Raw genomic sequence first — 19,833 nt, forward strand, 5'->3', positions numbered from 1 at the left:
ATATTTGGTCTTCTTTTTGTTTTATATTTTCAGTTTTTCAGTTTACTGCCAAGCTTCCACTTTTTCTCACTGTTAGTTTGTGGTACTCTCTGGCCTTTTAATCCCAGCCCTCCTGCACCCACATTCTTTGCAAAAATGTTTCAGTTGACTATTTAACAAGGCTGAGTGAGGACTTGAAGGCACTCTGAGTTGCTAGCTCTATTATGATCATTTTATTTATTCACATTTTGCTTTTAGACCCAAGATCCTGCCTGTGTTCCAGGTAGTTGAGGTTGTTAGGAGTCTGCCTTTTATGTGCGGTGGATTTTTATGACCATCTGGGGACAATGTTCAATTTATTAGTATATTTTTTATCATTGAGGGTTTTGGCCAAGAACTTCTTTTGTTTAGGAGCTGTGACCTGGCCATGATCCAACCTGGGTGAGATGCTCAGACCACATGATTTTCATACAGACACAGATTGTGGTGAATCTTACGGTAGAGCTTGCGGCAGACTCCATGGTAGATTTTATTTAGATCTCACCCCTCCACTAAATATCCAACTGAATTTCATGACTACAAAGAAAGGAACTATCACATCATGAATTATTTTATATTATTTTTGGCAATATACACAAATATTTACATTATAAAAATATTCTTGACTTTTGAAGTCAAAATTTGGGTGTCACTAGAGGACTTTGCCTGGCTAAGGTGCAAAATTCTTGTGAATTTTAAAAATAGCTTATATATAAACCTTTACAGAAAACTAGGAGATGAGGAAAATCCCTCGTGAACTTGGATGTTATGAATTGCAGTCTAGGGATTTAAATAGGTTTCACTTATGTTCATGTTGGATTTTTAGAATAGGTATTTCATGAAGAATTTTATTTCAGATAAGCTCATGATGGATTTTACGATTTTATTTTGGTTCAATTATATAAATACTATTTAAAATCCAGCTCTTACTAAGGGTTAATATGGTAATGAATTCTAGTATCCCCTTTCAAAACAAAGCTAGATATTTTTTACTCTTTTTTTCATGTTCACTTAAAAAAATCTTGCTGCTGTCTTTATATCAATGTTTCATAATTCTATTAGCCACATTTTGTTGACCTGCATATTCCTACAAGCCTGAATTTTAAGTTACAATTTTGTATTCAATATTAGTAGTATTAAAACAAACATATCAAAGGAAATAAAAACCCTAAAATTTAATGTTTCACAAAGGAACTCTAAGTGTTAAAACAATGTCCTTTTAGAGTTAGCATATGTATGGGAAATGCATTTTAAATAAAAATGTATCTGACCTGGAAGAGTAGACAAATCTGCTTTACAGCAAGTTGAAAGTGTAGAGAAATATTTATCATTCAGTTACCAGAATAACAAATTAAGGCAGCAAGGAAAGAAAAGGGAGGAGATGAAAGGAAATAAAGGAAAACCAAGAGGTAAGTTAAGAAAGAGCTATTGCTTGTGAACTTCTTCCTAAAAAATGATAGGGAAAAAAAAGAGATAAGAAACAGAAAATTGCATGCGACTTCAGTGTTTATGTTTTGATGGAAATGTACAAATCATTTTCATTCTTTGCAGTGCTGTCATGCTCCATCACTTTAGTCCATTTTCACCTTCCAAAGAAATTCTGAATGGGACTTCCTTCTCTGGCAGTTAATTAATCTTTCACAAGCCTGCTTTTGCAACCTGTCTGCCAGGGATGCCCCACACCTTAAGACACTGACATGAGCAGATTTGTTACCCTCTGGAGCAGTACTTTCTTCCCTTGAGCTATCTGAAGACCTAGCTTTTCTACTTTGTTTGGGAAACTATGTGAGCTGTAATATATCACTGAAGAGTTGCTCCTCCCCCCTCCTCCCGTACCCCGCCACCATAAGTGAATATATAGTACTCCTGGATAATTTAATTGGGTGATAATGACAACAAAGTCTGAATATAAATTATGAATGTGTACAGTATTTTACCAATAGTGTATATCATATAATTGTAAGGACACTTATTACTAGATTATAAATTCTCTGTGTATATACATATGTTAGATTACCATTGTAATAACACAAATGTACTTATATTTATTATAATGTTGCATTTGGCTGGGCACTGTGGCTCACGCCTGTAATCTCAGCACTTTGGGAGGCCGAGGAGTGCGGATCACGAGGTCAGGAGATTGAAACCATCCTGGTCAACACAGTGAAACCCCGTCTCTACTAAAAAAAAAATACAAAAAATTACCCAGGTGTTGTGGCGGGTGCCTGTAGTCCCAGCTACTCGGGAGACTGAGGCAGGAGAATGGCGTGAACCCGGGAGGCGCATCTTGCAGTGAGCCGAGATTGCGCCACTGCACTCCAGCCTGGGTGACAGAGTGAGACTCTGTCTCAAAAAAAAAAAAAAAAAAAAAAAAAGTTGCATTTGCTTAAAAATACTAATAAAATTGCAAATAAAAAGAATTTTTAGTCTAATTCATGGAAGATTTGGTATATTAATATTTTTAAAGGTTACGGCATAATTCTTTACAGATTGAAATGCCTCAGTTAAAACAAAACAATATGGCCAGGGATGGTGGCTCATGCCTGCAATCCCAGGACTTTGGGAGGCCAAAGCTGGAGGAGTTCTTGAGGCCACAAGTTTGAGACCAGCCTGGAAAATATAGCAAGACTCTATCTCTACAAAAAAAAAAAAAATGTGTGAAATTAAAAAGTTTGGTATACATTATTTTCATGAGCAAATGTTTCCATTTGTTGTCATTTCCATTTAATCTGAATTAACTTCTTTTCAGCCTTTCTTGTAGAAAACGTCTGCTGTCAATGGCGTTACCATATTTTATTTATCTAAAAGTGTTTTATTCTCGTTATTGAAGGAATTCTTGGCTGAATATCGAATTTTCAGCCCTCAAAAAAGTGAATGTGTCTCCATTATTTCTGTTAAAATGTCAGTTGCTGTTTGTATAATTGCTCTCTGCACATTATGTTTATCTGTGGCTGCTTTAGAGAATTTGTTTTATGTTTTGCTTTTGACAGTTTGACTATTATATACTTATGTGCATTCTTTCTGTTATTAAGCCTGTTTGGATTTTGCTGAGCTTTTTCAATCTTGATATGAATATTGATAGGAATGTTGATATGAAAAATATCAATGTTGATATTTTTCATTAAATTGGGGAACATTTTAGCCGTTATTTCTGCAAAAATATTTCTACCTTATCTCTCTCCCTCCTTCTCTTACCCCTCTCTGATAACACAGTTATACTTATGTTAGACCTTGTAATATTTTTCTACTGATTATTGAGACTGTAATCCATGGTTTTTCAATATTTTTATGTTCTTCAAATCAGATAATTTCTATTAATCTCTTCATTTTCACGACTTTTTTTCCTTCAGTACCCAGTCTAATATTTTGCTCACCCAGTTCACTTTTTAATTTCACATATACTTATCCATTCTTGCATAGACCTCTTTTTTATGGTTTACATTTACCTCTGAGATTCTCTATCTGCACATCCATTATAACTATATGTTTCTTTAAATCTTTGATCAGAATAATAATACATCATTTGTAGTCTTGGTCTTTGATTTCCAGTGTTTGATTCAGAGTATGTTTCTGTTTTATGTATTTTTATTTTTCTTGTGTATGGCTTACATTTTTACCTCTTCACACATGTACATATGTAGCATTTAAAAAAAAATCACATGCTGGGGTTGGGTGTGGTGGCTCATGCCTGTAATCCCAGCACTTTGGGAGGCCAAGGTGTCCTTGAGGTCAAGAGTTTGACACCAGCCTGGCCAACATGGTGAAACCCTGTCTCCACTAAAAATACAAAAATTAGCCTGCTGTGCTGGCACAGGACTGTAGCTCCAGCTACTCCAGAGGCTGTGGCAGGAGAATCGCTTGAACCTGGGAGGCAGAGGTTGCAGTGAGCCAAGATCATGCTACTGCACTCCAGCCTGGGCAACAGAGCAAGACTCCATCTCAAAAAAAAAAAAAAAAAAAAAACATGCTGGATGTTGTTAATGACTAATTTGGAGAAATCTATATTAGATTGTCTCCTAGAAAAGGTAGTGAGTTCTGTTGTAATGAGCAGTTTAATTATGGGAAGATCAGTTTTTCTCTTTCAGGCATGGTTTTATTCATTGGTAATAGAACTGAACTTTTGTTTTGAACTTAGTTTATAAACCTTACCCTTACTCCTATAGTGGAGCCTTTCTTGAATCTCCAAGTGAGAGTCTGAGGTATGCAGTAAATTCTTTCCACTTCACCCAGGATTAAACTCTAGAGTATTCTTTCTAGCAGTAGCTAATCTCTGGTATTATTGTTCAGCTGTCAAATATAGAGCAGGAAATCTCTGCTAGACTTTGTGGAATTTTACTCTATAAAAATGCCATCTAGACCTTCGCCCAAAATTCATGGTGAATCCTCACACAAACTGCTGTCATTCCCAGCTCAGCTCCCTTTTGTCAGCTACTCTACACTCCAAATTTTAAGCAACTCAGAAGCCTAGACTTTTCTCACTGCTTCTCAACTCAGTGAAACTTCAGTTCTACTGGGCTCTATTTCTGTATTTGATAGTAAAGAGTGCATCCAAGCAGAAAGTCATGGAGGTTACAGAGCTCATTTTGAGTTTTTCCTTCTCTTAAAGATTATAGTCCTGTGCTATGTGTTTAGTTCAATGCCAGTAAAAACTTACTTTAGATAATGTGTGTAATTTTACAGTTGCTTATTGTAAAAGAAGTACAGAAACTGGTTACTTTATCATACTTGGAAGCATAAATCCTAACAAGCCATTTTTATTGTTAGATAAAAGAGATAAAGCAAATTGCCATAGGTCAGGCAGAATGGGGGTTGTGAGGGAGACAGGCGCATTCAGAGTTAAAATAGAGCCTGTGACGTTAGGGGTATTGCAACATACTACATCTGTACTTGAAAGTAAAGTAAGAAAATGGAGAAGAGATAAACTTCAGGGATCAGGTCAACAGCACATGAGGTGAAAAGATTTTGTGGGAGACAACAAATCTGAATAGAAGTCAGTGGCTTTCTCTCCTTCTGCCAATTAATTTTCCCATTTTCCCACCTTTTGCCATTAATCTTTAGAAAATAGCCATCCCCCAATAGCTGTCTTCATAAGTCAAAATAAAAAGAAACCAATCAGATTTTATAAAGAATTGCAAAAATTGAAGAGTTAATGAATAAAACCCCAAATTTCAGTGAAGAACGTGCAGTGCATAAAGGAATCACCTAAGTACAGATATGAAATCAATAATTCAGACAAAACACTCTATTTGCAAAGAAATTACTGAAATGCTATATTTTAAATTGTTTTATATAATAAAATGTCAAAAGAGTTAAAATATTGTATTATGATTTATAAGATAATAGATGCAAATGAAAAGCAGACTGAGAAAGATCAAGAAACAAGTGAGCTAGAAAACAGAAATAAAAGCTTTTGATTGCCCTCCCCCTACCCAACACACAAGTAGAATAAACATAATTGAGAGTTATAAAGAACAGATATTAAAAATGAAAAAAATAAGGATTGTAGAGAAAATGTTAAATGTAAAGGCAAATTAGACAAAAAAGAACATAATGTTTCTAAACAAAATAAATGGACTAAATTGAAGAGAAAGAAAAAAAAGACACAGGGGAAGGACAAAAAAGAACATAATGTTTCTAAACAAAATAAATGGGCTAAATTGAAGAGAAAGAGAAAAAAGACACAGGGGAAGAAACTTTCCTGGAATAATAAAAGTCTAGGAATAATAGCTGGGGCTTTCTATTAGGGTATGCTGTGCTAAAATTTCTGAACTTCAGTATTTGGGAAAGAAATTGTAAGGGCTCTTGGGCATAAACAGCAAACAAGCCCTAAAGAAGGTTGGGTGGGAATAATTGGAGAGATTGGACTGACCTCAAACTTTGCAGTACTCTAACAGTGAACCGTTTCTCCACAAACATTTGAGGAGGTCAGGTGGCCCAAGAAATTATAATCAGTGAAAACTGCTGTTGAAGTACTGAATAATCATTAAACTGTCTAAAAGTATGGATGCAGAGGATTAAACATATATTAAACACTAGGAAGATGGGGAAGGAGGGACACTGAATTTGAGCTTTGTGATTACAGATCAAAATATGTTATGATTTTTGATATTTTAAATTTAACAATAAGATTTTTTAAATTTCAGAGGTGAGTAAAAAGAAAGTGGGAGGAATATAAATACATTATTTTCCTTTTTTCAATATACTTTTAAAAAATGAAATGTTATTAAAATAGCATACTTTAATATTTTTCTTAATGATATCTTTTAGATAGTGATAGCTCTTGTCTTGTAGCAAGAAAGTATCTACTTGACTTTCAGCAAAGCCTTTAGTTATTTTATTTTATTGTTAAATGTCATATAATTTAGTTTAATAATTCACCACTTTAATATAATAGAAATACAATTCTTAATTTTTATCTCACTCTTTCTCTCCTACCTTACCTCACTGTCTCTCTGTAGACCTATAACTAGAGAAATTATACTAATATTTAAAGGTGATTATTTCAAGATAGTGGGCTTTGGAATAGAAACTTTAAAAATGTTCATACTTACATTTTTAGATTCATTAAAAATAGCAGAAAAAATTTGTACATAAAACAGTAATTTTTTTAAAAGAAATAACTTATTTTGTGAGTGTTGGGGCTCCCTTCAAAAAAGATTAAACATCATAAGTAAAACCCAAGTATATGTCTAAATATTCAAATAAGTTGGTATACTTCTTGGTTCAGCAAACTTTTTTCAAAGGGCTATGAGTTAAATATTTTTGATTTGTGGACCATATTGTCTCTGTCGTGGCTATGTAACTCTGCTACTGTAGTGGGAAAGCAGCAATAGACAATGTGTAAACAGATTGGCATATTCCAATAAAACTGTATTTACAAAAATAAGCAGTCAGTTCAGCATCATGGTTTTTGACCCCTGGTGTACACATCATCAACTTTAGTGGTTAAAATACTATCAGCCTATCTGTGAAATATTGAGGTAAGGAAACTAATACAAAATATTCCTGATGTATTGATTTGCTCCAAATATTTATTACTGTAATACTTAGCTTTGATGAGAAAGGGGAAGTGTTGCTAAATAATTTACATACATATTCATATACATGCAAATTTTTATATTTTTTGATGTCTCAAAAATGCCAACATTTAAGGAAGGAAGGACATTTTGCTTCTTACAGTTCATATACGCTATACTCAAGTTGACTTCTTCCTTCCCATTTTACATTTCTAAGTTTGATCTCAGAATGTAGGAGCTGGACAGGATCACTGAGTGCATCAAGTAAATAATTTCATTCACACAAGAAGAAAATTTACGACCACTAAAATTAAACAATTTTTCTATGGTTACCATGCTAGTTCTTGCCAGTCAGGACTGGAATTCAGTCTCCTGGCTCCCATTGCAGAGTTTTGCCTGCTGCACTATATTATTGTACATGGCGTGGTTCAAGCCACAGAAGAACTAGTTAATCAAAGATTAACTATCTGATTTATACATATATATTATACATATGTGTGTACATATATATATATATATATATATATATATTTTTTTTTTTTTTTGAGAGAGCGCCTTGCTCTGTCACCTAGGCTGGAGTGCAGTGGCTCAATCTCTGCTCACTGCAACCTCTGCCTCCCGGGTTCAAGCAATTCTCCTGCCTCAGCCTCTCGAATAGCTGGGATTACAGGCGTTATGCCACCACGTCAGGCTAATTTTTGTATTTTTAGTAGAGACGAGGTTTCACCATGTTGGCCAGGCTGGTCTCGAACTCTTGACTTCAGGTGATCTGGCTGCCTTGGCCTCCCAAAGTGCTTGGATTACAGGTGTGAGTCGCAACACACGGACAACTATCTGATTATTATATTAGGAATGCATTTATCTTGACTCCTCTGTTTTGAGTACTTATTAGTTATCCTGATTCTATTTTTTCTCTATTTTAAAAATAAGTTTATAAATAAAGTTATTTAAGAGCAATCAGTCATTACACATGAGGAGTGATATTGCTCTGTGTATATCCTATTTCATCGAGAAACAGCCCTTTCATAAAACGGCAAAAAAACACAGCTGCATTTGTCCCTTTCTTCTGGGTCATTCCTAATAGTTTAGATTAGTGGTTCTCAAACTTTAACATGTATCAGAATCACTTGAAGAGCTTGCTAAAACACAGATTGTTGGGGCCTCCTCCAGAGTTTCTCATTCAATAGGTTTGGGATGAAGCCTGAGAATTTGCATTTCAGACATGTTTCCAAGTGACAGAGATACTGCTAGTCTGGGTAAAAAACTTTAAAAACCACTGGTTTAAATTCTCAGCCCTAAAGGCCTATTATAATTACCAGGGGAGGCATGAATCCACTAATTAATTCCCAGGCTCCATCATCAATCGGCATAGAATGTCTGGGGCTTGAGACTGGGTATGAGTATTTTTTTCTTTTTCTTTTTGGTTTAATTAATTAATCAGTGCATTAATAATTGTACATATGGGGGGTGCAATTTGATGCTTCAATATATATCTGTGGTGTAGAGAGATTCAATCAGGGTAGTGAGTGTATCCATCACTTCATGCATTTACCATTTCTTTGTGGCAAGAACTTTCAAAAGCCTCTCTTCCAACTGTTTTGTAGTATACAATGTTTTACTGTTAACCATACTCACCCTACTGTGCAACAGGACACCAAAATTTATTCCTCCTATCTAATTGTAACTTTGTACCCACTGACCAATCTCTCCCTATTTTCCCCTCCCTTCTCCCTCCCCCAGTCTCTGGTAGCCACCGAAGTGCCTCAGTTGATTCCAGTATATAACCAAGTCTGAGATACAATTAAGAAAAGTAATGACTAAAAGAGTTTGTCTTATGAATTAGTGCAATATTGTCTTAACATATTCCTCTATCATATGGGGATAATTTTTATACTATCATTTCATGGTAAAGAATAAATGTGATAGTATAAAGATGACTTTACCAAGTGATTCCATAAATTGAAGGTAATTTAAGTTTAGTTTTATGCTGCTAATCCTATAAAGTGCTGAGAATATAAGGTAGCTGTAGAATTTTACTCTTAAAATGTTGTTGTAAAATTTTTGCCATTAATAAAATTATTTTATGCCTCAGTTCCTTAAATTATTTTTATTAGCCTTGTATAGACAGCATAGATACTAACTCCTAAAATTCTTAATTTCTCTCTTTACAGTGAAAGATGCAGATGTACGCTGTATGGACATACAGATTCTGTGAACAGCATTGAGTTTTTTCCTTTCTCCAATACTCTTCTCACAAGTTCCGCAGACAAGACCCTGTCTATATGGGATGCAAGAACAGTAAGTAAATCATCCACTTTTTTCCCGGGTTTTGATAAGTCTGATTATTCTTGGTAATTCTTTGGGTATGGAATATGACTTAAAAAGTGATTGTGTAAGGGCATTCGGGGCAAAAGAACAGTAAAAGGTTCATAATTACAAGATCCTTTCTATGCATTTGTATCCATTCTGCCTCCCAAATGTGATCAGGTAAAAAATAATATGATTATCTCATTAAAAATTATTTCAACAATTGTTTATAGAGATAGAAGCTCTGCTGGTTCACGGGATACAAAAGGGAAACACACACTGCCTCTCCTTAAGGATCTTATAGCTAGGTAAAGGAAGAGAAACAAGACATCATTTTGATGAAATGAGACATGTGTTAATAAAATGGAAGACTATGTGTAAGTCCAGGGGAAAGCAAGAAGGAGAACCCATATCTGCTGGAAGAGTGTGGATGGCTTTCAAAGGAGTCTATGCTTGAGCTAAGATCTAGAGGGTAAGTAGGATGTATAGGTCATCTGGAGAGGGGTAGATTCTAGGAGAGGGCAATACATGCTCAAAGTCATAGAGATGTGAGGCTGCAGTGGCGTGTTTTGACAGTAATGATGTAAATGGATAGAGCTTAAGGAAAAAGAGGCATGATAGGCAAGAGTGTACAGAGAGACAAACACAAGATCATGACAGATTAAAGTGTTAAACTATTTCTGAGGGAATTAAAGAGCATTAAGCAAACAGGGCAACATAATTAGATTTACCTTGTCAACTGAAGAATGACAAGGTTCATAAATTTGGAAAATAAATTCCTCATAAGGGATTACAGTCTGCAGGGTCGCTGTTCGGACAAGCTGGAAATCATAGCTTCCAGCCAGAAGCCAGAAAGAGATACTTCAAGGGAAGAGCAAGGGGAACAGGAATTTATGCTGAGTTGGCTATGTCAATATTTCATAAGCTTGAGGAGGAGTCATGATTATTTATGAAAGGTGAATCATGCAGATGCGCAATATACATTCATGCCCCTTCATGGGTCCCATGTACCAAAAATGACAGTTTAGCATGATCCAAGCCTGGAGTTTTCAGCTGCCTGACATCAGAAGGTAAAGTAGAAGACATGAAAACCCTTACTGCACATGCTCCACAGACTGACCAGAACCACTTCTTGGTCACTGATCTCTTACCAGGCTAAAAGAGGAAGGGCCGTATCAGGTAGCTGGTTGATTTAACCTCCAAAACGGAGAAAATTACTTTAAAAAAACCACACATCTTCATACCTTATAATTTTTTTTTTGTTTTTTGAGACTGAGTCTTGCGATCTCTGCTCACTGCAACTTCCACCTCCACTGGTTGATTTCTTGAGGTCTTTTGAAAGGGTTGGTTTGGGCTGAGTGCAGTGGCTCACACCTATAATCCCAGCACTTTGGGAGGCCGAGGCAGGTGGATTACTTGAGGTCAGGAGTTCCAGACCAGCCTGACCAACATGGTGAAACCCCATCTCCACTGAAAATACAAAATTGGCTGAGTGTGGTGGTTCATGCGTGTAATCCCTGCTACTTGGGAGGCTGAGGCAGGAGAATCGCTTGTATCCAGGAGGTGGAGGTTGCAGTGAGCCAAAAATCACGCCATTGCACTCCAGCCTGGGAACAAGGGCAAAACTCCAGTTAAAAAAAAAAAAAAAAAAAAAAAAAGGAAGGAAGGAAGGGCTGGTTTCTGTTTAGCCCTTAGGGAAGCAAGGCTAATGGTCATTATCAAGGGAGGGAGTATGAGGAGGCTTGTCTGAATACCATCCTGTCCTGGCTGAGAGCTCAGTTTTCAAGGTTACTCTAGGGTCCTGCTGGCTAAGAGATGCTTCGTTCAGTTGGCTGGGGGAGGGCCTTAGAATTTTACTTTTATTTCTCCCCTTTTTAGAAAGATGATCTTGATAAGGAAGTAAGGGAATCAGTCATGTGAGGAATCTAATATAATGGGCTATGAGTGGATGAGAATTTGAGCTAGGAAATAGTGCAGATGAAAAGGAGAGAATGCATTAAACATAGGAAGTTTATCAAAATTTGGAGAATGAGTGGAGGTGAAGATTATGCGGGGAGGAGGAGGAGTTTAGGGTGAGCAACTTTTCCAATTTGTCTAGGAATGAGGGTTTTCCTGAATCATGAGATTTTCCGAGCTAACATTGGACAGACCTGGATTACTATAGGTTCAAGAATGAATTTGATTTGAAGAAAAGTGTATTGGTCTGTTCTTACCCTGCTGATAAAGACATACCCAAGCCTGGATAATTTATAAAGGAAAGAGGTTTAATGAACTCACAGTTCCTTACAGCTGGGGAGGCCTCACAGCATGTTGGAAAATGAATGAGGGAGCAAAGTCACGTCTTACATGGCAGCAGCCAAGAGACCATGTTCAGGGGAGCTCCCCTTTATAAAACCATCAGAGTTCATCAGACATTCACTATCACAAGAACAGCATGGGAAAAACGTGCCCCTGATTCACTTACTTCCCACTGGGTCCCTCCCTTGACATGTGGGGATTATTACGATTCAGGGTGAGATGTGGGTGGGGAACACAAAGCCAAGCCATATCACAAAGTAAACAAAATGTAGGGACTACACTTTCAGACAGTTCGGCTGTGAAGATGAATAGGAGAAAAGACTGTAGCTCTAAGATCAAATAAAGGATCCTCCTTTGTTCAGATAGGAGACAGCATGTTTATTTTCTTGTGGGTAAGATCATGGGAGATGTAGGAAAGAGAAGAGAGAACACAGAGTTTATTGAGCACGGATATTCATAACTTTAAGAATGCCAATATATATATAAAACAAGGCCTCCATATTCTTCTTCGCAATATTTTATAAAGATTACAGGACAAACACTGCTGTTGACTCTATAAGAAAAGAATAAATATTCATAATTTCTGGTTCCTGGGTCAATAAGAAAGAGAAATGTAATTTCTCCCAATTTATTTCCCATATACAAAACATGAGTGATATAAATAAAGGAATATGGTAATGGACATACAGATGGTGTTAGGAGGGATGCAAGTTCAGTGTGTGAAGCCCTGTTTAGACCTCTGAGGCCAATTTATTTAGGATATATGAAGAACAAAATATGCTCAGCACCACACATTATAGAAAAAACTAAAGTAGAGCTACCCATGTCTTGGTTACCAACTTCACATGTTGCAGAGATTTAAACTTCTGGGGAGGCAGAAGTCAAGGGGGCATTGTGGAAAGAGTGCATCAGGCATGACTTAAAAATAAAATCAGGATGATTTGTTGTTGGGTACAAAGGTCTCGCAATCTCCTCCTTGCTTTAAAATAGTTTCTTAGACATTGATGCAGTGGAGTTTGTTCCTGCTAATGGAGCTTCAATGGAAAAGCGAGATTTTCAATATATTTCGCCCTAAAAACTTAGATGTGAAGTGTGTATAAAAGTGATTGGTAGAGGAATATCCATAGAGAAAATATTAATTTAGCAGTGACCTAAATTCTATTGACTTCAAGGTTTTTTTCTCTCTTTCTCAAGTGCTATAACTGAGTGTTCTAGGAAAGTCTATTTCTTATTTACTTTCTCTTATGTGAAAAACAGAAGCACTAATGCTTAGAAGTAAAACTGCTCTAATTTTAAGAAGTTGTCTCTCCTGTATACCTGCCTTGAATGCATACAGCTGTTTATTTATGGTGACCTTCCTCCCTGAGGTTCTGAGCTCTTTCTGTGCTATCCTTATTCACTGCAGTATCAGGAGAAAAAGAGGGATTTGGCACAGCACAATACCTTCAGCATAGTGCAATAGCATATGCATTGAATGTAAGAGCATAGAAGGGCTTGCAAATCCCATTTGTATGACTTTAATCAACATAAATATTTTTAAATTGACTTAGTGGCAAATTAAAATTTATATCACTAGAATTATTATTGCAATTTTATTATTATGCATGCTAGCTTTATATTAATACTAGAAAAAGGGCTCTAAAATATTTTGGTTTAAATGAAATATTATTCATAAATATATGATCAATGCATCATTAATTAGAGATAAAGTTCATTTAATGAGTTTATTTTCTAAAAATATTTTCAAACCAAGTAGAAAAAAATTAAATTGATAGCTATGTACTGTAGAAAACTAGCATATAATGCAAAGGGAAACTCATTCAAGTTATTAATTACTAGATAATATAAATTGTTAACTAAAATATTGATATAAAATTCTACAAGTGAAATACGATAATCCAAGAATTAAACAGAATCATTCCACTAACATTGGATTAGGCAGCTGTGGCAACTTCATTTCAGATATACCTAATTTATTTAAAAAACACACAAAAAACCAAAAAACTCTAAATCACCCAGATTTTAAAAAATTTGTAGTGTTATATACATTGTTTTTAAAAGACAAAGACGTATTATATGTTGTCTATATAATATGGAATTATTAGTTGTATTTATCCCAATGGTTCATAAACAAGTTAAAATAAATTTACATTTTTAGTTAAATAGTAAGAGATTTTGAAAAGGGTAACCAGATTAGCTAAAGTGTTTTTCTATGTGGTAATAATAAGAACTGTATAACATATTGATATGGATGACATTATTTGATTTGCAACATCAACTGAATCCATGGTATACTGGCATGCTGCTTCTTTATAATTTTTAAAATATGTTAATTCCTTGATACATGATAAATTGTCAGGTTATACTGAAGGTCTCGACCTAAAAGGAGATTAATGACTTTCTTCTATTAGTGAAGCAGTAATGGTACATTCTGTCACCTCAATGTGATCAATTACTATTGAGACACCCTCTAAAATATTTTTTGATGAAATGTGAAAATGACCAGTGGATTATATTCCTATAAATTAATTTTAAACCTCCTTCTTCCACTCTCAAACATACACTAGTTTTAACTCATTAATCTGATCTAACACCTTTATTATCAAAAATAATGAATGTGGAGGCCTAAGTCAGTTTCCAAGTCAACTGGACATATCAGCTCTGAATTTTGTGGAGGATGAAAAAAAGGATATAAATCTCTATAATTACCAAATGGAGGCTATAAAATAACTTGCAGTTTGGAAACTCATGAAATTGCTCAGTTTTACAGGTCTGCATGTATTTTTCTTCAAAGTTATAAAACAGAAAAACTATTTTATTAAAATTGAAAAATAAGATTTCTTTATTTTCAGAAAGTGATATATCACATAGCAAACTGAGAAATTATAATGCCTACCTAAAGGCAATATGAAAAGTCTCAGTGTACATCCAGTGATTTGGAAGCCTGTTTAAAATAAATGCAATGAGATTGTTAGTCATCCACAAACCCAATGAAAATATTAATTTTTAATATTCTTTAAAAATTTTTAAAGAAAAGAATGTTTTACACGCACAGTAAAACACAGAATGAGATGAGTAATACATCTATGAGTTGTGTCAGAGCTGGGCTGGGAACAGTCAGAGTTGCTGACATTTTGTCTCTTGCCATGAGTCAGACACAGAGGGTTCATGACCTGGACTGCCTTTAGTGGCCATGCCTTGCTCCATAGACTAACTGCGGGCACTTGTCCAGCTTACAGCATTTGCCTGACTTAGCTTTGGCCAAAAGATCCAGTAACTTGTCACTGTGAGTTTCTGTAAAGTGGATAAACTAGGAACTCACAATAAGAGTTAACCTGTTGGCTCCTGTTTGGTGCCAGACCCATGTCTGCTCTATAGTTCATCCTGCACCCTGCATAGGCCTGTTGGTTTTCACAGATAGGATCTGGTGAACTCTGAGAGGAGCCTGATATTCAGAATCCAGAATGTGGAAACAAAGGGAAGCTTGTACCTTTCTCTTTTATTCCTCAGCCATATTTGATTTAGTAATATGTACTGGAGATCTATGTGCTAGGCAACATCCTAGGTTCTAGAGAGGTGACTGTGATAGAATCCCTGCCCTCAATGAACACACAGACTATCAGGGACAATGTATAAAGATAAATTATCTTAAAGTAATGTAGTAATTGCTATATATTCTATATAACTATAGCTTTGGCTTTTCTGTGCCAAAGCTCACTGTCTCAAGAGCTGATTGATGGTTAACACTTATTGAATATGTACTTTGTGCCATCATTTTACCTACAAAATCTACATAGTTTACTGGAATCTGATTGGGTGGATACCATTATTATTTTTATTTCACAACTGAGAAAGTGGAGCCTGAGAGAAGTAAACTAAGTTGCCCAAGAATAGCCCAGTGGTCAGTGACAGAGTGAGAACACAGGCTGCCTCTCCAACCTCAGTCTTCCTTCTTCATGCCCTTGGCCATTTCCATGCCTCTATTAATCCACTTAGTGCCTTTGGGTTTCTACCACAGTAGTCTGCAAACTATTTTTTATAAAAATGTTTTAAGCAATTACTACTGTGCTAGTATTTTATGTATGTAATAATTTATATATACACTGGAAATAAAAATGACAGAAAGATACAATTAGCAATATTAAAAATTCCATATGGTTCTTCTATAGCCTCTAATTTTGTTTATTTCTGACCAAAAAATAATAATGGCACTAAAATGATGGTTCAGTGAGAAATATGACTCAATATGCTTATATTTTCAAGGAATTCTGATTTAATAATTTTAATTAATGACTGTAATTCAATGATTCACAAGTATGATCTATGATTGGATTTAGCAGCTATCAGAACTGCAAATGATCCCTTGAGAAAAAACACAAAATTCTTAAAGGAAAAAATGTATAGTGGTCTGTACTTACCAGTGTGCAGGCTGAACTTTCAAATTCATCCACTAATTATGCAAAGGAATTTTTGTTAACATTTTGCTAGGTTTTCCTCTTGTTCTGAGGTCAATCAGTTGGTTTTGCAAACTAATCAGAGGTTTTGAAATATTTTAATACTATGTGGAAAATTCTTTTTCTACATTCTTAAAGGTTCAGACACAAGAACTTTCAGAGGTTACTGCCCTTATGTAGATTTGGTAGAGGAAACACTAAAAATATCTCTTATCAAATGTTCTATATCATATGTTTCTTTTGAAAATGGTGCCTTTTTTGTTTACTATTAAAATGTCACCTTTGATAGAATAATTAACCATATTATTATTTTCAAAATTATCTGCTTACATCTCACTGTTGGCAAATGCCTATTATCACAAAAATGGTCAACAAATTAGGAATATTTGTGTTTTGAGAAGAAAAAGCATAACTCACATTTAAGGTCAACTTTTCTTTTAAATGCTTTGCTAAAAAATTGTGAAATTTAAATTTTGTGGGGGTAGAAAACAGTTTTTTGGTCACTCTCTGACTTTTTACAAAATATTATAAAGATTCTAATCATCAAAAGACTAGTGTATTAATCTGTTTTCACGCTGCTGATAAAGACATACCGAAGACTGGGCAATGTACAAAAGAAAAATGTTTATTGGACTCACAGTTTCAGGTGGCTGAGGAGGCCTCACAATCATGGTGGAAGGCAACAGGTACTTCTTACACAGTGGTGGCATGAAAGAGACGCTTGTGCAGGGAAACTTCCATTTTTAAAACCATCAGATCTCATGAGACCCATTCACTGTCATGAGAGCAGCACAGAAAAGACCTGCCTCCATAATTCAATCACCTCCCACCGGGTCCCTCCCACAACACCTGGGAATTATGGGAGCTATTTGGGTGGGGACACAGAGCCAAACCTTATCAACTAGTCAACATAAAATTAACCAACTTATAAATATCCAAAGTGCTTGAAAGTGCCATAATATATTACAATACAAAATTTAAAATAAGCCTCACTGCATTGATTTTATATACTGTATTGCACCTTGCTTTGAACACCTTGATTCAAAGACCTTCATGTTGCACTAATCCTATGCAGAGGCTTACTGCTTTCTCACTAAATAAATGTCCACTACCATCAATTATTAAATACATGATGTCCTAACCATGTGAAGTTAACAAACATATAAAATGATCTTTCCTGTGACAAAACTTTCCCTTTACTATTTCATCTGCCTGACATACCTTTTCCCCTCGTCACCTAAAGAATTTGCATCCATCCTTAAAGGTTCACTTCACCTTCCCTCCAAAGCTCCCCATGCTTGTTCCTCTGGATTAGGCGTCCCAAGAGCAACCAAGAAAACTTTGTACCCCATAGAATTTTGCTAATTATTTCTTTGTAAAGTATTTTAAAATGTTGAACTTGGAGAGTAGAACATTTTTTTCTCCATAAAAAGACAAGCCTTACCAATTAGTTAACATTCTGTGTAATTACTAATGGCTTCAGGAATAGGCTACAAGAAGATATGCTTGAAAAAAATCAATGTACTTAATTGCATTTTTATAGAACTCTGGACTTATATCCTATATTATCTTGTATTTACATCAGACCATATAGCACAATAGGAGCATGCGGCTATTCTGCCTGGATTCAAACCCCAAATTTGCTGCTTCTTTACAGTGTGTCCTTGGGCATATTATATAAAATATTTTTTGCCACAATTTCCTCATTTGTAAAATGTGCATAGTAGTACTACTTATCACATAAGGATAAAATGGGCATTAAATGATCAATCATATGATGTGCCCAGAAAAGTGACAGATGAGAACTCTATCTTTTAGATATTCTTATAGCAGTTGTCATGCCATGTAATTGCTTAGCTATATTTTGCTCTCATGAAACTTGGAGCTTTCTTCTCTACTTTCACAATGGTTGGATAATAGGTGCTCAACAGATGTTAAAGGAAATGAGGGGAAAATGGAGGGTGAAAAAGAAGTGAAGGAGGGAAGGAAGGAAAAAAGAATCTGTCTTACCATGGTGTTTCTTCTAACTCAAGACCTTGTATCATGTTCTTCAGATATACCCTATTTCACTTTTATTTCTTTTCCTTTCTTTCCATTTATATTAATGCCAAGGCACAGTACAGAATTGTTACTAAATATTTAAGAAATACATAAATTATGCAATTTTGTTTCTCCAAGTTATTACCAAATTCTGTCCTCTTCCTTCTTTCCCAATAATGACATAGCCTTCCTTCTCTGCTACTATAATTTGACAACATGAACCTCATCAGACATTTCAAGTTATCTTTCAGTCAGTCCCTAACAGTGCGTCTGACATAATTTAATATTCCCCTTTCTCAGTTATCCCATTTTATTTTGCCTTTTATTTCAGACAAACCTCTTTTCCCCTCATGTTTTCTCTGGGTATCTGTGTAACTTCCAGTATGTTATCATTTATGTCCAACAGGCCTTTATTTTCCAAGTAACTTATCTCACTTCATTAAAAATGTAGTAGGAGCTGTGTTCTAAGAAAAGTTACACTGATTAAGATGGATATCATGCATTTTCAGAGTAGTATTAACAACAAAAGTAAAAAATACTGATTTTCCACAAACATGACTGACTGGTTTTGCTTTCATATCTTTCCCTAGAGGAATAGCATTTGAGTGGCTATCAATTGCTTCTTAAGGCATTCATTAAAAAAAAAAAAAAAAAAGAACAACAACTTATATGTGTTTTCTAAAATACGTAAGATTTTCAGAACTTACAGTCGTATCATTTAAATTTGCCATTAAGTTAAGGCATACGTACCTAGGTTTTAAGTTAGTATAGACTATAAATCAGATGTTTTGCTTTTTAGGTAGAAAAGCATTTTACCCAAATAATCTAATTGTTTGAAAATTAAAAATAAATATTTTTAACACACAGTAAAACCATTGTATCTTAAATAATAGATCAATTTACTATGCTATAAGGCTTTCAAAGATTGTTATTTAACTTTGCTAAAACTGTTGTGTATCTCATACCTTCCACATAAAACCTTTGCATACACGTCACAATATCATTCCTTTCTTCTTTTCCTTGCAGTTACTATAAATGGTATTACACTGGCTAGCAGCGGGAAGACTAGATTTTCGTATATAGGTATCAGCCTTTGAAAAACTATCATGTTCAATAATGGCATTAATTAATTTAATTAATTCAATTAATTATAATGACTGTGTATGTCCATTGAAAAATAAATGTAGATTAGCTTTATGAGATTATTTTAATTCTATGAGAGGTAAAAATAATTTATCCTTAATGCATTTTATTTAGGTTTCATTCAATAAAGATGTAATGTAGAGATATGGTGTTGGATGAGATAAAAATAAGTAAAATTCCCAATCAATTATTTAGAATAACTTAAATATTCTTAATACTCCTGTCATAGTTGAGACACCATGTTGTACTGTTTTGTTTTTATGCTGAATTTTCTGGTTTGGAATGAATTCTAGGATCATTGGAAGGAACAAGCGAAAAGAAAATACTAGATACAGAAATTCAACTTTTGAATAAAAGTAATATGGGCTAAATCATCTCAACAACTTTTCCCCATAGGCTTACTCAACTGATTTTTATTCATTACTGAAGTGGCTTCTTTGTAACAATTTTAGAGTAATTTATTAGGACAGAAATTATAATCTAGAAGGGTATGAAATTTAGGTATAGTAAATATAGATGATTTAATTCCTTTTGTATTCCTTAATAATATGTGTAAT

At 34.8% G+C, this 19,833-nt stretch overlaps 1 protein-coding gene across 4 annotated transcripts in view; it reads left to right on the plus strand.

Moving 5' to 3' along the window:
• The window catches only part of LOC105481157 (sperm associated antigen 16), a 1,164,883-nt gene that overhangs the window by 742,693 nt on the left and 402,357 nt on the right, over positions 1 to 19,833 (plus strand). For all 4 annotated transcript variants that reach the window (XM_071073329.1, XM_071073330.1, XM_011740504.2 and 1 more), the window contains exon 13: positions 9,206 to 9,332. In XM_071073329.1, the coding sequence (XP_070929430.1) occupies positions 9,206 to 9,332 (127 nt within the window). The remainder of the gene's footprint in view (positions 1 to 9,205; positions 9,333 to 19,833) is intronic.

The sequence above is a fragment of the Macaca nemestrina genome, chromosome 11 (genome assembly GCF_043159975.1).
Source record: "Macaca nemestrina isolate mMacNem1 chromosome 11, mMacNem.hap1, whole genome shotgun sequence".
Lineage (NCBI taxonomy): Eukaryota > Metazoa > Chordata > Mammalia > Primates > Cercopithecidae > Macaca > Macaca nemestrina.